The sequence below is a fragment of the Mercurialis annua genome, linkage group LG3 (genome assembly GCF_937616625.2).
Source record: "Mercurialis annua linkage group LG3, ddMerAnnu1.2, whole genome shotgun sequence".
NCBI classification, from domain to species: Eukaryota; Viridiplantae; Streptophyta; class Magnoliopsida; order Malpighiales; family Euphorbiaceae; genus Mercurialis; species Mercurialis annua.
Genome location: NC_065572.1, coordinates 3613942 through 3633728, shown reverse-complemented (window position 1 = coordinate 3633728; position 19787 = coordinate 3613942). Strand labels below are relative to the sequence as shown.

Sequence of the window (19787 nt, the reverse complement as noted above, 5' to 3'; positions counted from 1 at the left end):
TTGCATTATTGTTCACACTCTCTCACTCTCTATTCTTGGGTCGTGCCCTTCATCTCCCAATTTTGTCAAGGCGATTTAAACCTAAAATCCACAAAACACTCATAATTTTAAATTTTCATTTTGGATGTAAAATAAAAATTAAATTAAAAGTAATTTATAATTTATAGAGAATTGTAGATTTCAACATTTTTATTTAGAAAGTACTAGAAATTAAATAATTATTCAAAAACAAAGTTAAAATACAATACATTTTCAGGATTTATATAACTTTTTATCATATCAATCAATCGCTTTTAATTTAGTTCACAAATTTTGTAGATTTTTAAAGAACCAAAATAAGTAACTTTTAGATCTTTTGTCAAATTATTAATTTATTACTATTTGTTTCAATTGAATTTTTTTGTTAGTAAGTTCAAATTATTTAAAATTTTCTCACCAATTTTAAAATAATGGTATCATCAATAAATTAATTAATAAAAATGAAATTTAGTTCACTTATTTAACTTATTTTTTATATAAATTAATATATTAAGGAATATTTATATAAGTATTTTTTTTATATCTAACAAATACAAAATTAACATAATTAATATTATTTATCTAAATTAATATTATAACAACATGATTTGAACTCTATTATTATGATTTAAAATTACTTGATCGTGATAATTCATATATATTATTATTTTTTAAGAATATAAACAACTAGGGGTATGAAAAATTAAATTAAACCTAAAATCGGATCAAAAAATCAAATCAAATCAAATTAAAAATAGCCAATTTGATTTTGTAAATATTAAAAAAAGGTTTGATTTGGTTTTTATTTAAACCCCCATAAAACTGAAAAATCTAACTACTTGCTAAAATAAACTAATATTAAAGTTAGAGTACCAACTAAAATAAACTAATATGTTAAGATAATTATCTATAGTACTAATTGCAATAAACCACTTTAAATATTTAATAATTATTTTTTAAGTCATATGAAATTTTAAATAAATTAAGCTACTTCCAATAGATTGCTATTTTAATAATTATTTACTCCCTCCGTCTTATTTTATTTGTCCACTTCCTATTTTCACACATATTAACAAAACATTAAATACTAACAATTTTTTTTATATCCTTTTTTAATTTTTGAGTTAATTTAGAATACTATATTGAAAAAGGAAAAATAATCTATACAGTAATAATAACATTAAATGCCAACACAAATGTATTTATGGTACATATTATTCTATAAATTATATGCATAAATATTAAGGGTATAAAAGAGAAAAATATGTGTGTAACACAATTGTGACAAATATTTTGGGACATCTGAATATAGTATAGTGGACAAATAAAATGGAACAGAGGGAAAAATATTTTCTATTTAAATTTTATAATTATAAAATTTAATTATCAATTAAAAATATTAAACTATTAGTAGAATTATCTAAAATATTAAATAAGATAAACTACTAATTTAATGGCAAGTCGCAATGTGCGTAGCACGTAAGTCAAAACTAGTTGCCATTAAAAGTGTGGAATTTATTTTTCATGAATGGTATACCTTTTAAAATAAATAAATTATTTTATATAAAATAAATTATTTTTTTTAAAAGGTATACCATTGTTGTATACACACGCGCTATGAGAGCTGGATATGGATGTACCTAATTTGCCCTAAACAATATCCTCTATGCCTATCTATAAAATACCCTCAGCTTCCTATAACCTTCGCATTATTTCTCTCCACCTTTCTTTAACAACAATCTCACCGCCAACAAAAACTAATTCGTAGACAATCAAACAATGGCGTTTGAAAGAGACGGTGATCTGAATCTTGAGGCCACTGAGCTCCGATTAGGCTTACCTGGCGCCACAAAAACCGCCGAAGAGTTTCCTACTCCGACTAGCAAATGCAACAAAAGATCATTTCCTGAGTCAGATCATGAATTATCAAGAAACAACTCTAACAATGTCTCCGATGAGAAAAACGGCGGCGAACATAATAGTACTGCTCCACCGTCCAAGTAAGTTATTTTCTTCAGTAATTCCATGCATGCATGTTAAGTCCAATTCTGTTTAATTCAGTTGATTTATGAGGTTTGATTATTTGTGTTGCGTAGGGCGCAAGTTGTTGGATGGCCACCAATCAGATCTTACCGGAAAAACTGTTTCCAGGCAAAGAAATCGGAATCTGAGGTCGCCGGAAATGGAAATTTCGTTAAAGTTAGCATGGATGGTGCTCCTTATCTTAGAAAGATTGACTTGAAGATGTATAAATGCTACCCGGAGCTTCTTAAAGCTTTAGAGGACATGTTCAAGTTCAAAGTTGGTAAGTATTTTTTATTTTATTATTTTTTCATACTTAATTAATTATTAATTACTGAATTATGTACAATTAGAACATAGATTAATTAAATTTTGAAACTTGTATTTGATTGATTAGGTAAATTTTCTGAGAGGGAAGGGTTTAATGGATCAGAATTTGTTCCTACTTATGAAGACAAAGATGGTGACTGGATGTTGGCCGGAGATGTTCCATGGGAGTAAGTTCTTAAATCTCAACTTTTCTTTTGATGAATTCTTAAATCTCAACCTATTATATATAATTCACATAAGGGTCAATCCGGCCCTCGAATTTGCATTTCAAGATTAAATAAGTCATTTTTTACCTTTTTGTTAGTCAATTAAATTCTCTTAGTTTAGGCCAATCAATTTCTAACACCTCAAACATATGATTTATTTGATTAAAGTTATCTATTTAACTCCGAAACACTAGTCTGGAAATCTATCTGACTAAAAAAATAAAAAATAACTTATTTAATCTTAAAATACAAGTTAGAGGACCGGGTTGACCATTTGTTCGATAATATTTTTATATTTTTATATTTTTTTGTTAAAATTAATATCAAAATTTGTCGATTTACACTATAAGTTAATGATTTATTTGTATTTTCTTGAATGTACAGAATGTTCATCAATTCTTGCAAGAAGTTGAGAATCATGAAAGGATCAGAAGCTAGAGGCTTGGGTTGTGCTTTGTAAAATATACAAAAAAAATTAAGTATATGAGAAAATGAGAATTTGATGATGGATCTGAATATTTTTGGAGCGGCAGCTTGTGCTATCGGAGAAGATGAAAAAGAAGTGATTGTTTTAAGTTATTCACTTGTATAGATTAATAGGGAATCTTCATAGATCTGTATGTAAAGTTTGGTTCATTATTTTTGCCTAGAATGATCAACGCAAATGTAAAAAAAAATTGATGACATGTTTTTTACAAGTTTTTTCATGTATCGATTAAATGATGGTGTGTGTTTTTATATCATTACTGAAATCATGTTATTGCTGTATATATTCACGATTCTTTCTTTAGTTTACTTTTTTTTTTTGAGAAATATAGATAATTAACGATGTTGATTAAACCAAAAGAAGGATAAATATATAACATAACATGATAGGAAAAAAAAGGACCACCGACTTTTTTTTAAAGCAAAAATTAGTTTTATTATTGATGAGAAATCAAATACAATTTTTTACCAATAAACATAACAACTGGACTAGATATTATAGAAATTAGAGTTATTTGACAACATAATGTAACATCCAACATCAATCTCACAAAACTATGTTTAAAAATAATTTAGCTAAATAGCATAATATGCTTAAAATTACAATGAGGAAAATTCTAGATAAGTTGTAAAAGTTAAAATTGTGAAATAATGGATCATTATAGTACACTACTAAAAAGCTGCTTTTTAGCGACGGATTTTTCCGTCGCTAAGAAGCAGCAATCCGTCGGGAAATGGTTTCCCGACGGATTTGCCGACGGTATGTAGCGTCGCTAAATGTATTAGCGACGCCACACATTTATCCGTCGCCATTTAGCGACGGATATATCCGTCGCTAAATAGCATCTGGCCGTTGCCAACTGCATCGCCAGACGACGCGTTTGGCGACGTCCAGCGACGCATTTGGCGACGGATATAAATCCGTCGCCATTTGGCGACGGACATATCCGTCGCCAAATGCGTCCTTAATTAAAAATGATTGTGTTTAGCGACGAATTATATCCGTCGCTAAACGTAACAAGTCTGTCGGAAAACTGACCAATTCCGGTCAGAAATTTACATTTTTCCGGCTTTTTAATTAAATGCAAACTCTGTTTAAATACACAAATTGTAGAAAAGATAAACAACACAGAAAATACAAAAGCATCTAAAATATATATCCTCACTTTTTGCGTTTTTTTCGATATTACCTCGTATCTCAACCTTTATAAACTTCTCATCCTATTATAATCCAGTTTCGTTTCATGCGTTATTTTCTGTAAATATAATGCCTAATTTGACCATTTTGAATGACCAAAACGGTATCATATAAGGTATTTAGCTATAAATGTCATAAATATAAAAGGTTAAACTTTTTATGCTAAAAATAAAAGGTTGAGATGTGTGAGATCACATTTGGTATAATGCGCTTAAATCGAAAAAAATACGAAAAGTGGAACAATTTTATGATAATAGCCCTAAACTAATTTTGCAAACGAGGTTTTAAGAAAATTCAAATTTCAAACGATACACATGTCGTAGTCAATTTTAAAATAAAGTACTGTCAAATGATTTCGGGTAGCGTGAAACATAAGCTTATAAAATTTGAAATTTCATATAAAAATAAAGAAATACACCTTATAATACCATATCTTAAAGAAGATACAATTTACATAGATTAGTGAAATTCATATAGAACAAATAAAAAAACATAAAAAATGTTAAAACAACATATATGGCAAAAAAAATCCATTATTTAGTTTGAGATGACAAAATTTGAAGGAGAGTGATGATGTTAGGAAAATCAACTCAATTTATTATGCTGCTATTGTTGCAAGAGTTTAGGGAGAAAATTAGAAGGAGAGGGGCCTTGTTACTAAACCCTAGTAAAAGGAGAGAGGTTTATTAACTTAAGTATAATATGTTGTTATTGTAAAAATAAAGAGAGTATAATATGTTGTTATAATACAGAAGTTTAGATCAATAAAGTTGCTTAATTAGAGTGGTACATTCTTTATCTTACAATGAAAACAATCAAGCTTACTCATTTTAAAAAATTGAGTATCATCATTGCTCTTTTTTTCTTCCTTCATAAACCTTTCCTCATTCTTCAACAAGTTTTAACTGTCACAAATAAAATATGTTAAAAATCACCTCTCATTGGTGTAATTCGCTAAGAACATAAATTTTATTGTAGATAAAGTAAACAATAAAAATCGTGGGTAATTGATTCAAAAAAATTATTAATTGAGAATTTTTTAAGTTTTTTATAGCTATATAATTTTTTTATTTACGAAGACGGCCCGAAACGTTTCCTTATGAGTTCTGAGAGTTTCCGGTTTCTTAAACGTTTTTGAAACGGGACATGCAACTTCGCCGAAGTTTCCGTGCTTCTTAGATTTTATCCATTTTAAATGGATTTATATCTTCTTCAAACTGGAAGTTTATAGGGTATATACATAAAAAAAAGTTTATATGTTATGTTCTCTATTTCTAATAAAAAATCATAAAATTTACTATCTCATTTTTATTCTCTTTGAAATCGTTTGATGGTTATTCGTTTATAAAACGACAAAAAAGTGTATTGCCAATATTTGATTTTTTTTGCGTTTCCGTTTATAAGAGTAGTTTATAAATTTAACTTTTATAGTTTTAATCTTTATATCTAGATTTGTTATAGATCTAAAATGTCAAACCAGACCAACAATCTTTTTCGCCTTTTTAGTAAACCGGCCATGAACAAAAAATATAGAAGATTTAGTAAAATTTAGCCACTGTTGGCATAATTTACCCTAAAATTTAAGCTGAGATAGTAAACTTAAATGAGGGAATTTTGTAATTTAAGAATTTTGGTTTAGTCAAAAAAACTATTGCCTGATTAAGGATAATCCTAAGAGAATTTTTCATTAATAAATTGCTAAAATTATTAAAAATTAAACCAACAGAAATAAAATTAGTCACATGCAATGCAAACTTGAGATATAGGCCGTCTCTTGCACACTGCAGACACAAATATCAGTCCGAGAAACGTTTTCAATTCAATTCAATTCCGCCTCCAAATTCCCAATTCCTCTCCATCATTTTATTTCTCTTTTATCCAATTGGATTCCCCCAAATAATAAAACCCTAATTTTAATAACAAACCCTAGATTCCTTTCCCTTCGTTTTATTTAATCAGAATAAACTCAATGATATTGCATATGCAGATCCAATAAGGATTGAAGCAAAAGGGTCTGAATTAAAATGGCGGAGTTAGGGCAACAAACTGTGGAATTCTCCAGTCTTGTTAGTCGAGCTGCGGAGGAGTCCTATCTTTCATTAAAAGAATTGGTTGAGAAATCTAAATCCACTGAGCAATCTGATTCTGATAAAAAGATTAATCTTTTGAAGTTTCTGGTTCAAACCCAGCAACGTATGCTTAGACTTAATGTTCTTGCTAAGTGGTGCCAACAGGTACTTCTTTTTATTTCTCAATCTTGTTAGGTCGTTTATTTATTGATTGAGTGAGGTTTTGGAAGGAAAATAGGTACTGTTATTGCTAATTTCATGCCAAAAAAGTATATATGGTGCGAAATTATCTGACTTATAAAGTTTGATTCCCAATTTTTAGTGTTAAAGAATCATGTTTTAGTGGAAGCAGCAAGTAACTAGAACTCAAGAAAAGTAAATTAGATGATATATTTGAACATTGGCAGCTTAAAATGTAACTTTTGTAGAATTCAGGGGATTTGAATGGGCCATTCTGTGGTTTTCAAATAAACTTCCTACCTTGGAAAGATGAAAAATTTGAGCCCCTTTTTGTTGTAGCAGATTATGTTTGTCATAGGAAGTGATCTTTATTTGATATGCATGTTTCTAATGTTGATTGTGCTGTGGTTTGTATTGCTAGGACTACATTATAAACTTCTTCGCTTTTGTCTGTCAATATAAATGGCTATAAAATATTTCAATATGAACATTCGTAGCCGGAATGTTTATAGATATACAATGTGGCTATAACTTATCATGGTGGTAACAAGCAGTGGAGTGGAGGAAATATAACTATTAATTAATAATAGAATTGAATTCACCCCTAGGTCGTCATGGGTCTGAACAACCATGGCTTATGCAGTAGTTATTTTGTTGTATTGCAGTAATGGGCAAGACAATAGGATATATTTTGCTGCTGGAAGACATGTTTCTGACCAATTGTTAACTTTCATTATCATCCATGACATTGTGCTGAACATCTAAATTCTGAAAGCTAAGAAGTTTGGTCAACAAATAGGTAGAAGGAAACTTAAATCTGAGAAAGGAGTCCACTTTCTTTCCATTGACTTTATCATTCATATGTGATGGCCCATAACAATCTTAGACCTAGAGCAATAATACCTATTCTCCTAAATTCTGAAAGTAATCTATGTTATTGGAATCTTTTCTAATTTATTACTTTGCTTAATGTCATACTCCTATATTTCAAAATTTTATTTTCATTTTGTAATTTATGTGTTTGTTTGTCTTTTTTTTTTCCAGGCTCCTTTGATACAATATTGCCAGCAACTTCAATCTACCTTATCAAGTCATGAAACATGTTTTACACAAGCTGCGGATTCATTGTTTTTCATGCATGAGGGGCTGCAGCAAGCCCGTGCCCCCATCTATGATGTCCCATCTGCTATAGAGATCCTTCTTGCTGGATCTTATCAGCGTTTACCAAAATGTATTGAAGATGTGGGTCAGCAGAGCACATTATCAGAGGAGCAGCAGAAACCTGCTCTTAAAAAGTTGGACACACTTGTGCGTACTAAATTACTTGAAGTTACGCTACCCAAGGAAATTTCCGAGGTCAAAGTTTCTGATGGTACTGCTTTGCTTCGTGTGGATGGTGAATTTAAGGTGTTAGTTACACTTGGTTACCGAGGTCATCTATCAATGTGGAGGATATTGCATTTGGAATTGCTTGTTGGTGAGAGGAGTGGACTTGTGAAAGTGGAAGAGTCCCGACGGCATGTTCTTGGAGATGAGTTAGAGCGCAGAATGGCTGCAGCAGATAATCCATTTGTGATTTTGTATACAGTTCTACATGAGCTTTGCATTTCACTCATTATGGACACAGTGATACGACAAGTGCAATCACTCCGCCAAGGAAGGTGGAAAGATGCAATTCGGTTTGAGCTCATATCCGACGGCAGTAGTGGTTCTACACAAGTAAATCAAGATGGGGATGCTGATTCTGTTGGTCTACGAACACCTGGTTTGAAAATTTTGTATTGGTTAGATATGGAGAAGAACTCTGGTACATCTGATTCAGGAACATGCCCATTTATAAAAATTGAACCTGGACCAGATTTACAGATAAAGTGTGTTCATAGTTCCTTTGTTATAGATCCAATAAGTGGCGGTGAGGCGGAATTTTATATTGACCTGGGCTGTATTGATGTTGAAAAGCTGTTGTTAAGATCAATAAGGTGTAATAGATATACGCGCCTGCTTGAAATTCAGAAAGAGTTGGGGAAAAATGCTCAAATATATCGTGCTGCAGGTGATGTTATACTTCAGTCGTGCATGAATGAACCTGGTATTGACCAAAAAAAGGTTGGTTCTTATTCATCATGTGATTGGTTATTTTTATTAGTTTTAGAACTTTTCTACTGAAGAAAGTATTGCTAAGTAAATGCTGAAGAGATTTACCAGTTCAGATTTGTATTTCTGAGTTTCCAACAGCATTTTTAAGATTTTGATATATATGGACTGGATTTTTGGTTTTGAGAGATGATTTGCTAGTAATTTATGTTAGATATTCCTGAAGTTCATAATTCCTGTTTATTGATTTTTTTTTTTGAATTTGCGCCTGCATAAGGAAATTAAGATCGTTGATGGAGAATTTGAGGGGCAGGAAGTACTGCGTGTGCGTGCATATGGATCATCTTTTTTTACACTAGGGATTAACATAAGGTAATAATAACAACCCAGTCCTCTTAACCTCGAACCCCAGCCCATTTAAAGAGTTCATTTTCTAATATCTCGTCTTTTTTTTTCTTTCTTCCTTGTCTGTTTGTGTCTGCAGCCATGCCTTGGTAAATACACTGCTATGTAAATTCCTAATTGGCTGATTAATATTTTGGATGTGCAGGAATGGTCGCTTTCTTCTCAAATCGTCACAAAATATACTCCCACGTGAAACACTGATAGAATATGAAGAAGGTTTAAATCAGGGGAGTATGGGTGCTGCTGATGTTTTTATCAACTTGAGAACAAAAAGCATTTTGCATTTATTTGCTTCTATTGGCAGATTTTTAGGCCTTCAGGTAGGTTCTCTGCACCTTTCCTTTTTTTCTCCAGCTTCTTTCTTATTTCTTTCAGTACATCAACTGTTTTTAAATAGAAAAAGGTGTTTGCTCCAATTTTTTGAATTTGCCACTAAATACTGGTAAACGCATGTGATGAGACTTGAATACATGAAATTTTCAGGTATATGAACATGGCTTCACCATTGTTAAAGTGCCTAAAAATCTATTGAATGGCTCAACCACATTGCTAATGGGATTTCCTGATTGTGGGAGTTCATACTTTTTGCTGGTGCAATTAGATAAAGACTTTAAACCTCTGTTCAAGCTACTAGAGACGCAGTCAGATCCATCTGGGAAAGGTCATTCTTCTAATGACTCAAATAATGTCATGCGTATCAAGAAAATTGATGTTAGCCAGATGCAGATGCTTGAAGATGAGTTGAATTTGAGTCTTCTTAACTGGGGAAAATTGGATGGCTTTTTAGCTAATGGCGGGGGTTCCATTAAGACTTCTGAGCATGGCCTTCTTTCTGAGTTCAGTCTTGAGGGTCCTGTGCAAATTGCAGGACATCCTCCCTCCAGTTTTTCCTCTGTTGTTGACGAGGTATTTGAACTTGAGAAAGGGTTATCTGCACCTTCATACCCGCTTCAGAATCTTTCTTCATTTGATGTGCCTCCTGCTCGTTTTGGCTCAGTTCCAATGAGTTTGCATACTATGAAAGCTGGTACTTCCTCTCCCAAATGGGAAGGTGGTGTTCAGGTGTCTCAGATGAACAATGCTGTAAAAGTTTCAAGCACACCTCCCCATTATAATGGTTCCATATATCCATCAAATAACCTGAAAGTCCCTATACATTCCAATTCATATAGTTCACTATCTTCTGGTCTAGGGAGGATGACAACAGCAAAAAAACTATCAGCTTCAAAATCTGATCAGGATTTGGCTTCTCTTAGATCTCCACATTCTATTGAGGTTGGTTCTAATTCTTCAGTGGATGACGATCATCTGAGACTGCTAAATGACACATCAATGGATGCTTTATCAGGAAGTAGGCCTGCTCGATTACTATCTCCACCCCAATCAAATGGCTCTCGAGTCTCAACACCAGGTGTGAAACCTAGTGGACTAAGAAGCTCTCCTACAGGGCCTCTGGGTGGATCAGCTAGAGTCACTGGATCAAGCTCATTAGCTACCACTCCCGTATGTAAGATACTTTCTCTTAGTGTATTTAGTTTTTATGTCATATATGATACTTTCTTTTAGTTTATTGGATTTTTACATTATATAGTTAAATTTGTGGCTAAAAATATGTGCTCTTTTCAGCCCGGGATGCAGGAGATGCTGCAATTTGTCATTTTTCTGATCATGATGTTTCTAAACTGCACAAAAATCCTAGAAAACGGGCACTGTCAGATATGTTTAATTTAATTCCATCACTTCAAGATATAGATAGCAAGGTGAGATTGTCTAAGCGACGAAGAACCTTGGAATCAGCACACTTCCAGCAGCACTCAGCAAAAATGGTTATATCACCAGAAATAACCTATAAAAATCAAGGATATAATTATGGCAGCCTTATATCTGAAGCAAATAATGGGAAGGCAGCTTGTAGCATTTATGTTTCTGCTCTTCTTCATGTGGTTAGGCATTGTTCACTGTGCATTAAGCATGCCAGACTGACTAGCCAGATGGAGGCATTGGAAATTCCATATGTCGAAGAGGTTGGTCTGAGAAATGCATCCTCAAATATATGGTTCCGACTTCCATTTGCTCGAGGTGATTCATGGCAGCACATATGCTTGCGGCTTGGCAGACCTGGAAGCATGTATTGGGATGTCAAAATTAATGACCAGCATTTCCGAGATCTATGGGAGCTTCAGAAGGGAAGTAGGAGCACACCATGGGGATCCGGGGTTCGTATTGCCAATACTTCTGATGTAGATTCTCATATCAGATATGACTCAGAAGGCGTTGTTCTGAGTTATCAGTCTGTTGAGGCTGATAGTATAAAGAAGCTAGTGGCAGATATTCGGAGACTTTCAAATGCTAGAATGTTTGCTCTTGGAATGCGTAAGCTGCTTGGAGTAAGATCAGATGAGAAATCAGACGAAAGTAGTGCAAATTCAGATGTTAAACTGTCAGTTGGAGGAAAAAGTGGTGTTGAGGCTGCTGATAAATTTTCTGAACAGATGAGAAAGGCTTTCAAAATTGAGCAAGCTGGACTTATGAGTTTGTGGTTTAGTTTTGGTTCTGGTGTCCTGGCTCGTTTTGTTGTTGAGTGGGAATCAGGTAAAGAGGGATGCACAATGCATGTTTCTCCAGATCAACTATGGCCGCATACCAAGGTAACTTCTTATTTTGTTTATCTTTTTTCTTTTATGATAATTACTTTTTCTTGCTATGTTTATTTTATGTCTCAACCATGGGATTTCTTGCCTAAACTGGGTCTTTAATGGATCCCTCTCATAAGAACTCCACTATCCTTAAGTTTTGGAGTTCACTCTCATAAGAGTGGTCCACTATGAACCGGACCTTGGTAAGAATTTCCTTTGTGGCCATTGATTTCTGAATTGAAACCCAACTATGCATGAATCAAGTTAAATTTGAAGATTTTGTACAAATTCCAAATTCAATCAAAAAAGCATGTAGTTTTATTGAAACAAACCTCACACCTTAAGGCATGAATTATGTATTGAGAATATTATTACTGTATTATTGCATACTTCATTATGATATTGTAATGAGCAATGAATATAATGAACTAACAGTAAATAAATATTTAGGAGTAACAGTGGTGCATTATATGAGTTTTAATTTAAAGTTGTTGGATGAGAGAAAATAGGGTGTTTGACCTATCACTTGGGAGAGTGGAATGTAATGTTAACTAAATGATTTTTAAATTAGACGAAATAAATGAATTTCTTTATAAATGAAGAAAAGAAGCTTTTAGCAGTTGTTTAGCTTCACGTGAAGGTGTGGGGACTGTGATTTAGAAGTTTGCTCTGTTTTACTAATAAAGCTATGGTACACTTGATGAATTATCTGAGGTCACAAGTTTTTATAGACCAATTTTTCTGTTTGGGAGGATATATCCATGTTGATTTTTTTTTGGTTATTACAACAATATATGTCATATCTCCTGAATATGGTGTTTTGTACAGTTCCTGGAAGATTTTATAAATGGTGGCGAGGTTGCATCCCTTTTGGATTGCATTCGCCTCACTGCCGGTCCCTTGCATGCCTTAGCAGCAGCTACTCGGCCTGCACGAGCTGGTCCTGCTCCAGGGGTCCCTGGGGGAACATCAGCTATTGCTTCTATGCCAAAACAGGCGGCCTATGCACAATCCCAGGGGGTTATGCCTAGCAATTCAACAAATAATGTTACTCAGCCAATTAGTACTGTAGGGAACACTGTTGTGTCTACTAGTACTGGCCCTCTTGGAAATCATAGTCTTCATAGTGCTGCTATGTTAGCAGCTGGTGGTCGAGGGGGCCCCGGAATTGTTCCTAGCTCACTATTGCCGATTGATGTTTCTGTTGTGCTACGTGGTCCATACTGGATACGAGTTATATATCGCAAGAATTTTTCGGTTGATATGCGCTGCTATGCTGGGGATCAGGTTTGGTTGCAACCAGCAACACCACCAAAGGAAGGGCCAAAAGTTGGAGGATCACTGCCTTGTCCGCAATTTCGTCCTTTTATAATGGAGCATGTTGCTCAAGAGTTGAATGGATTAGATCCAGGCTTTGCTGGTGCTCAGCAGACAGTTGGGCTAGCAACTTCTGCCCCCACAAACCCACATTCAGGTTCTCAATTAGCAGTTACTAATGGAACTAGAGTAAACATGGCTAGTTCTGCAGCATTGTCTAGAGCAGCAAACCAGGTTGCTGCATTAAACCGTGTTGGAAATGCTGTTCCAGGATCTCCAAGTTTATCTGTTGTGAGTTCCGGAATGCCTATCCGCAGACCCCCGGGTGCTGGTGTCCCTGCTCATGTGAGAGGCGAGTTAAATACGGCCATTATAGGTCTTGGCGATGATGGAGGGTATGGAGGTGGCTGGGTTCCTCTAGTTGCCCTTAAGAAGGTTCTTAGAGGTATTCTTAAGTACCTCGGGGTACTTTGGTTATTTGCGCAGCTACCCGATCTTCTGAAAGAGATCCTGGGGTCAATTTTAAAGGACAATGAAGGTGCACTGTTGAATTTGGACCAGGAACAGCCGGCCCTCCGCTTCTTTGTTGGGTAAGATGGTTAAGAAAACTCGTCTTTATCATATATTTATTTTCCAATGAGTAATTGAGATCTATAATCTTGTCTTTGATTTCTGCTGTTTTGAATCTTATTCCATTATATATTTTAAACTTATTTTTTTTCTCAGTATCAACATACCAATCTCTTATTCTAGTAGCTTGTATCTTCCATTTTTCTTAAATTATTTGCATTGCTTTCTGCAGGGGTTATGTTTTCGCTGTAAGCGTCCACAGAGTTCAGCTTCTTCTTCAGGTACTCAGTGTCAAACGCTTTCACCATCAACAGCAACAACAGCAACAAAACTCTGTTACTTCTCAAGAAGAACTAACTCAATCTGAAATAGGAGAGATTTGTGACTATTTTAGTCGCCGTGTAGCTTCTGAGCCCTATGATGCGTCTCGTGTTGCATCATTCATTACCCTTCTCACTTTGCCTATATCAGTTTTAAGAGAATTTCTGAAACTGATTGCATGGAAGAAAGGATTGACTCAGGTGCAAGGTGGCGAAATAGCTCCCGGACAAAAACCTCGGATTGAATTATGCCTTGAAAATCATGTCGGATTGTGTGAAAAAGACAACTCGGAAAATTCATCTGCAGCTAAAAGCAATATACATTATGATCGCCCCCATAATTGTGTTGATTTTGCCCTGACCGTTGTTCTTGATCCTGCACATATACCCCATGTTAATGCTGCTGGCGGTGCTGCTTGGTTGTCCCATTGTGTCTCAGTGAGGTTGAGATATTCATTTGGTGATAACACCAGTGTGAGTTTCCTTGGCATGGAAGGAAGCCATGGAGGCCGAGCTTGCTGGTTAAGAGTTGACGATTGGGAAAAATGTAAGCAGAAGGTTATTCGGACTGTGGAAGTAAATGGATCTACGGCGGGGGATGTTGCTCAAGGAAGATTGAAAATGGTCGCAGATAGCGTGCAGAAAACGTTACACGTGTGCCTCCAAGGGTTGCGAGACGGTGGAGTTACAGGCAACTCGGGGGCAACGTGACCGTAGGTCCATCTTTGATACAATTGACTTTACATTCTTTCATTTCAGGTTGTGTAGATTTTGCCTTTGGCCTGTTTATTTTAGGTTCTACAATTTTGGAGGTGGAGAAACTTGCAGACAGCGATGCCCGTAGCAAAGCAAATGATGGTCAGAATACGTCTCAAAACGGTTTGTTTTGAGACTGACAATGAAAAGCTTTTTTTTTATTATCTAATCTAATCTTATAAGCATGTACAATAATTCTGAAGATGAGGGTATTGTAGCTGCGAGTTTCTCTTTGTACAGTTATCACAGAGTGGATAAATGTTGTAAAATAGCAAAAAATAGGAAAAAAAGAAACTAGGATGCCCCAATTTGTTAACTCTTTCATATTATTTTCTGCCATTCAAATTTGTCTTATAAACAATTAGGCCATTTACATCTAAATTTGATCTCATTTTATAAAAATTATTCAACTGATTTTTAGGAAATTGATTACCGATTTATGAAAATTAATGATGAGGAATCGATTTTCAAAACAGTGCATTTTTATGTGCGAATGATATGGCAAATTCTGGATTTCACCTCATCAATTTCTCCAGGTTTTCAATCAGTATATCAATTAATTAAGAAACAATAATCGGTGCATAATTTGTCAACTTTTTTAAAATGTGATTAAAAATGTGTATAGTTTGTGAATTTATAAGTAAACTAGGTCGATGCACGCGCGTTGCGCGGGTTTAATAATAAAATCTACAACAGATAATTTTTTTTATAGTATCTTATTTGATATATGAAAAATTTGAATAGTAAAAAAGTTAAATAATTCTTTCATTACATGATCATAGTTGTAAAGCTAAGAACACACGTAGAATATGATTCATGCACATCACCACCAAACAAGTAAAGAAAAATAATATTATTCGGATATGCTTTCTAACTATAAATTAATAACATGTGTGTTTTTTTTTCTCTTACAATTAAAACACATCAATTGAGCATAAATAATAAAAAATTAACTATAAATAATTTTATTTTTTGTGAAATATAAATATATTTTGTCATTTGGAAAGATGAAAAATAAATACCTTTTTTTAGTATTCAAGTACATACAATTGTATATAAGATAAGAAATTATGTATATGAAATTTGGTTGATGTTTCTCATTTATATATAGAAAAATAGTCTTTTCATATTCATAACTTACAAATATTAATAATATAAAATACTTTTTAAATTTCATAATAAATAATTTTAAAAACTTACCATTAATTAAATTTATAACTAATTAAAAATAATAATTGATTTCATAGTTTGTAACATTAATGATGTATAAAAAAACTCTTTAAATTTAATTTTTTTATATCACAATGGATTTAAACCTTCATTTTTTAATTATCTTTTTAATGAGAGAACCTACAACATCACATCTATTTCAAGTTGCATACAAATATTTTTCCAAATACAATCATACCCATCATCCCCTTTTGAATGACCTTACATGTCCACTATCCAAAAGAGAAATAATATTTTTTGGTCATTCTCCACTAACACCCACCACCACAGATTAGAAATACATACACATATATTAAACAAAGAAGCACATCAATGGAGCTTTTTGAATATTTTGGCTTTTGCCTTGACCATAGCATTATAAACATCAGTGCCCCTCTTCATTCTTCTTCCTTCACATCATAATGACTCCTCCTAAAGAGCACCAACAGCTATCTGCACCAACTAGATATTGTTTTTTTTTCTTTCTAATAAGTTAGAATGAGTCTACATCAAGACTTGGGACCCACGCGCCGATCATAAAAATTCTTGATTAGGTTTACGATTGGGTGTTTGATTCGGGCTTGACGATGGATGTTGGGTCGGGAGGGTGTGTTCGGAAGATTGCTGAAGCGAGTGATATAGGCATGATGCAAAGTGCCTTGGATTGAAGAAACTGCATAGCGGCTCCCATGTCTTCTTCCATCAACTTAGCTACTTGTTGCTCAGTACCGTCATTCGACCATTTCTCCCATGCTTGCTCATTTCCGCCCCCTTCAATGCTCTCTCCCTGCAATATATTAAATTCATCTTATTTCAAAATGATTTTCATCTATGTACATGGAACTATTAAATGGAAATTGCATACCTCGAGTGATAATAGCGGTACATCAGCTACAAGCTGAGCTACGGCACCAGCTGCTCCCAGTCTACTCATGCTCAATACCTGTTTCATTGCTAGAATTAAGATCCAAACAATACGAGTTCTATCGAAAAGAACTATTATTATTAATCCATCCAGTCCATTTCTAGTCCCTACTTCATAATGACTTAACTGTTGCAAAAATTCCAATATTAGAGTCATCGTCAGGACCCGACATCTTAACTGATTCATTAAAGAAAATAGTTAAAAATCTTCAATTATGTCCAGGATATTCATTACGATAGGGCCGAACCATGATACGAGGAGGACCTACTGAAGACTTTTGAAATACATTTATTGAATAGTTTGTAGCAATCAATTGAATGTTTCAGATGGGGATTACAAATGTCCGTACCTTAACTTGAAGCCTTAGAAACTTCACATAGTCCACAATCTCGTCAAGCATTACTGCTCTATCAGTCTGCATATAGAAATTCACATTTTCTTAGTACAAGTAATTAACTTCCATTTCAGTGAAATTGTTTTAATAGTAAAATTTATTTTGCCTTTCCACCGGAAACCACCGCTTGAAGTTCAATGCATATGAGAAGTTAAGTTTCATTGCGAAGTAAAAGCTGAAAGAGCAAAACGAATGATAACTCCAAAAACAAGTGGCCTAGAGGTAGGCCAACTATGTCTTCCAGCTATCACTACAAAATGCCCTTAAATCATTACTCATAATTTTTACAATCTTAAGAATCTCATACGATAATTCGAAAATGTATACGAACCTTGTTGGCTGTAGGAACCAACTCCTGCAAAGCCTTCATTCTCTCTGAAATCCGCTCTCTACGCAACTGCATTCAAGAAGTTCAAAAGCCTGAACAAACTACATAAACCGGTGTACAATAATTCTACTCCTATCGCTGGAATGTTGCACCGAAACAGAAATAGAATCGGAAATACTGAAACCGAAAAGAAAAGAAGTTTACCCGCTCGGCGATACTATGAGGATCAGTAGCTTGTCCTCGTCTTGCTCGCACCCTAGGACGTATGCCCGGTGGCTGTAATACTGCTCCGCCGCCTCGTGTTTGCTGCCCATGAAATGGCTAAAAACAAAAATTATAACTTAGTCAAAATTCATTGAATATTTAATTTGATTACAGAAAATCATGCCAGAAACCTGTAAATTGAAGTAGAGATCAACCCATTGACCACTGACTATTGACTAAGGCCATTTCCTATAATACGAGGTTGTTTGGTGTGGTTTGGTTTGGTTTGGTTTGGTTAGTGTGACATCCACTCGCTAAAGCAATTTAGAGAGCGCGTAGCATTACATGTTCACTTTTCTACCAAAATTGACAAGGACTACCACTACACTCTACACACATGCTGAAAGAGACCCGCACGCTTGGGATAAAATAAACTCGCACATGCCCGTTGGAATTCCACGCGCCGCCTTAAGGCGCTTAAGAACTAAGATAGCAGGAAAACACAGTATGAATTACCAATAATAACCTCGGAATGTAATATATTCCATGGGGAAGAAGAAGGGCATATTAGGCCAAAATGAAAAAATATTTTTAAAGCGTTCACCTGGTGGAGCTGAGGTGGCGGCGTAGGGCGGAGTGACTGAGATTGCAACTGTCCAAACGTTGGGAACAAACTTGCCATGTGCACAGAATCTCTTTCCTGCCAAACATACCAAGTACAAATCACTTACTTTTACCAAATTAACCTTCAAATGCCCTTTAATTTACACATTATACCCTTCCCAACCGGCCATCTGAATTTTGTGCTCACTTAACTAAACTAAGAATTTCCACGGAAGTATTTAATTTAATACTTTGGGGAAATTTAAGCTATAATGTAAAGTTATGAAATTTATTTTTTATTTTTCCTCAAGTTATGAAATTTATTAAGACCCAACAAAATCCAAAACAAAACATGACAACCCAAATGCTTTGTCCTAATACCACCAAAGACCAAAATACAAACAAAAGAAGCAAAACACAAAATACAATAAATGTAAACAAGTATTTAGTGGCGGAACCAGAAATTTTTTCAACCCAAACTTAATTTTCTAATTTATCTGTAATTTTTCGACAGCCCGGACTTAACCTCTAAGACTTACATTGATAACAGAAGTTGTAGAAGATGAAGAAACAATATTATTGCTGACATGATTATTATTGTTATCCAAACCACCACCGCCGCCACTACCATCTTCTTGTTGCCTCAAGAACTCTAAATTCAACCCTAACGGCATCATCCCCATATTATTAGACCTTAAACCGCCACCACCGCCGCCGCTACTAGTAGACCCTAACTGCAAACCCATCATAGGCATAGTAGACCCCACCACTTCTCCGGCACCGCCATACCCCGGCTGCACTGCCAAGATCTGCTCAAAGAAGTCATCTCCTAGCCCCTCAGTTTGAGAATTTCCCGCCATGCAAGTGATCTTACAGTGTTGAAGATTGAATGTTCAGAGAGTAATATAAGTGGGAATACTATTTTTTTGGGGAAGGCAATAAAGAAGAGAAAGTTTTGTTGGAGAATTGGGTGGCAGATCCAAAACCCAATAATCAGGAAATGGAACTGTGGATTCCAATGAGTTTTATGGGTATGGCTTCAGCTTTTTCTAGAGAGAGAATGAGTGCCTGAAAAAAATGAAAATGCAGTGTTGGGTTTTTTTAGTTTTGTTTTGCTTAGTTTTATAGTTTTTTTAGGGTCTGACTTGTGACTTGTTTAGTGCTGTGTTTGTGTGTGAGAGAGCTGAAAGGAATTGGGAAAGTTCAGTTCTTTTGTGTGCAGTGAAATGGTAGAGATTGTTCAATGTTCATTGATTTTTCTTTATTTTCTCTTTGACAAAGTTTGTGAATTTTTTCATTTTTTTATTCAAATTAGTTCGTTTATTTCTCAACTTTATTAAAGGAGTGTTTTTCTAAAGAAACAAACTTTATCCCAAAGTCTAATATTATTGTCCGAATGCTATTGTTTTCAAAGGAGAGAATTAATTTTTTTAAGAGAGGTATCGACCCGAAAAATTATTATATAGATTTAGTCTACTACGTTATTTGTAAACTGAAACAAATAATATTATAGTATG

The 19787-nt window shown here is 34.3% G+C and overlaps 3 protein-coding genes across 4 annotated transcripts; 2 read left to right on the top strand and 1 right to left on the bottom strand.

Annotated features, from left to right (window-relative positions):
• Positions 1–1724: 1724 nt before the first annotated feature.
• LOC126675404 (auxin-induced protein 22D-like) lies at positions 1725–3319 on the top strand. The gene is made up of 4 exons (XM_050370043.2): positions 1725–2018; positions 2115–2323; positions 2438–2537; positions 2961–3319. Exons 1-4 carry the CDS (start codon positions 1798–1800, stop codon positions 3034–3036), a joined length of 606 nt encoding a protein of 201 aa, XP_050226000.1. The 5' UTR covers positions 1725–1797; the 3' UTR covers positions 3037–3319.
• A 2681-nt stretch (positions 3320–6000) lies between these two features.
• On the top strand, positions 6001–14988 carry LOC126671587 (mediator of RNA polymerase II transcription subunit 14). 2 transcript variants are annotated; one of them, XM_050365369.1, is made up of 8 exons: positions 6001–6494; positions 7554–8615; positions 8890–8975; positions 9154–9328; positions 9492–10515; positions 10635–11656; positions 12473–13551; positions 13764–14988. In XM_050365369.1, the coding sequence occupies exons 1-8, from the start codon at positions 6285–6287 to the stop codon at positions 14560–14562; spliced, it is 5457 nt and encodes a 1818-aa protein (XP_050221326.1). In that variant the 5' UTR covers positions 6001–6284; the 3' UTR covers positions 14563–14988. The 2 variants fall into 2 exon arrangements, with proteins under 2 accessions (XP_050221326.1, XP_050221325.1); XM_050365368.1 differs by having other exon boundaries at positions 8881–8975.
• Positions 14989–15912: 924 nt separating this feature from the next.
• Positions 15913–19560, bottom strand: LOC126674075 (transcription factor UNE12-like). Its single transcript, XM_050368449.2, has 7 exons — positions 18810–19560; positions 18272–18367; positions 17668–17784; positions 17467–17532; positions 17091–17156; positions 16682–16759; positions 15913–16603 (listed from the first exon to the last, which is right to left on the bottom strand). The coding sequence occupies exons 1-7, from the start codon at positions 19128–19130 to the stop codon at positions 16373–16375; spliced, it is 975 nt and encodes a 324-aa protein (XP_050224406.1). The 5' UTR covers positions 19131–19560; the 3' UTR covers positions 15913–16372.
• Between the last annotated feature and the right edge of the window lie 227 nt (positions 19561–19787).

Bases quoted from the DNA above. Each gene is read 5' to 3' on its own strand.
- LOC126675404 (XM_050370043.2), top strand. From the start codon at position 1,798: ATGGCGTTTGAAAGAGACGGTGATCTGAATCTTGAGGCCACTGAGCTC. The intron at 2,324-2,437 runs GTAAGTATTTTT...TTGATTGATTAG, and splicing joins CATGTTCAAGTTCAAAGTTG to GTAAATTTTCTGAGAGGGAA. The intron at 2,538-2,960 runs GTAAGTTCTTAA...TTGAATGTACAG, and splicing joins GCCGGAGATGTTCCATGGGA to AATGTTCATCAATTCTTGCA.
- LOC126671587 (XM_050365368.1), top strand. From the start codon at position 6,285: ATGGCGGAGTTAGGGCAACAAACTGTGGAATTCTCCAGTCTTGTTAGT. The intron at 8,616-8,880 runs GTTGGTTCTTAT...CGCCTGCATAAG, and splicing joins CTGGTATTGACCAAAAAAAG to GAAATTAAGATCGTTGATGG. The intron at 8,976-9,153 runs GTAATAATAACA...TTGGATGTGCAG, and splicing joins ACACTAGGGATTAACATAAG to GAATGGTCGCTTTCTTCTCA.
- LOC126674075 (XM_050368449.2), bottom strand. From the start codon at position 19,130: ATGGCGGGAAATTCTCAAACTGAGGGGCTAGGAGATGACTTCTTTGAG. The intron at 17,157-17,466 runs GTTCGTATACAT...TTCTATATGCAG, and splicing joins TGGTTCCTACAGCCAACAAG to ACTGATAGAGCAGTAATGCT. The intron at 16,760-17,090 runs GTACGGACATTT...GCAATGAAACAG, and splicing joins TTCTAAGGCTTCAAGTTAAG to GTATTGAGCATGAGTAGACT.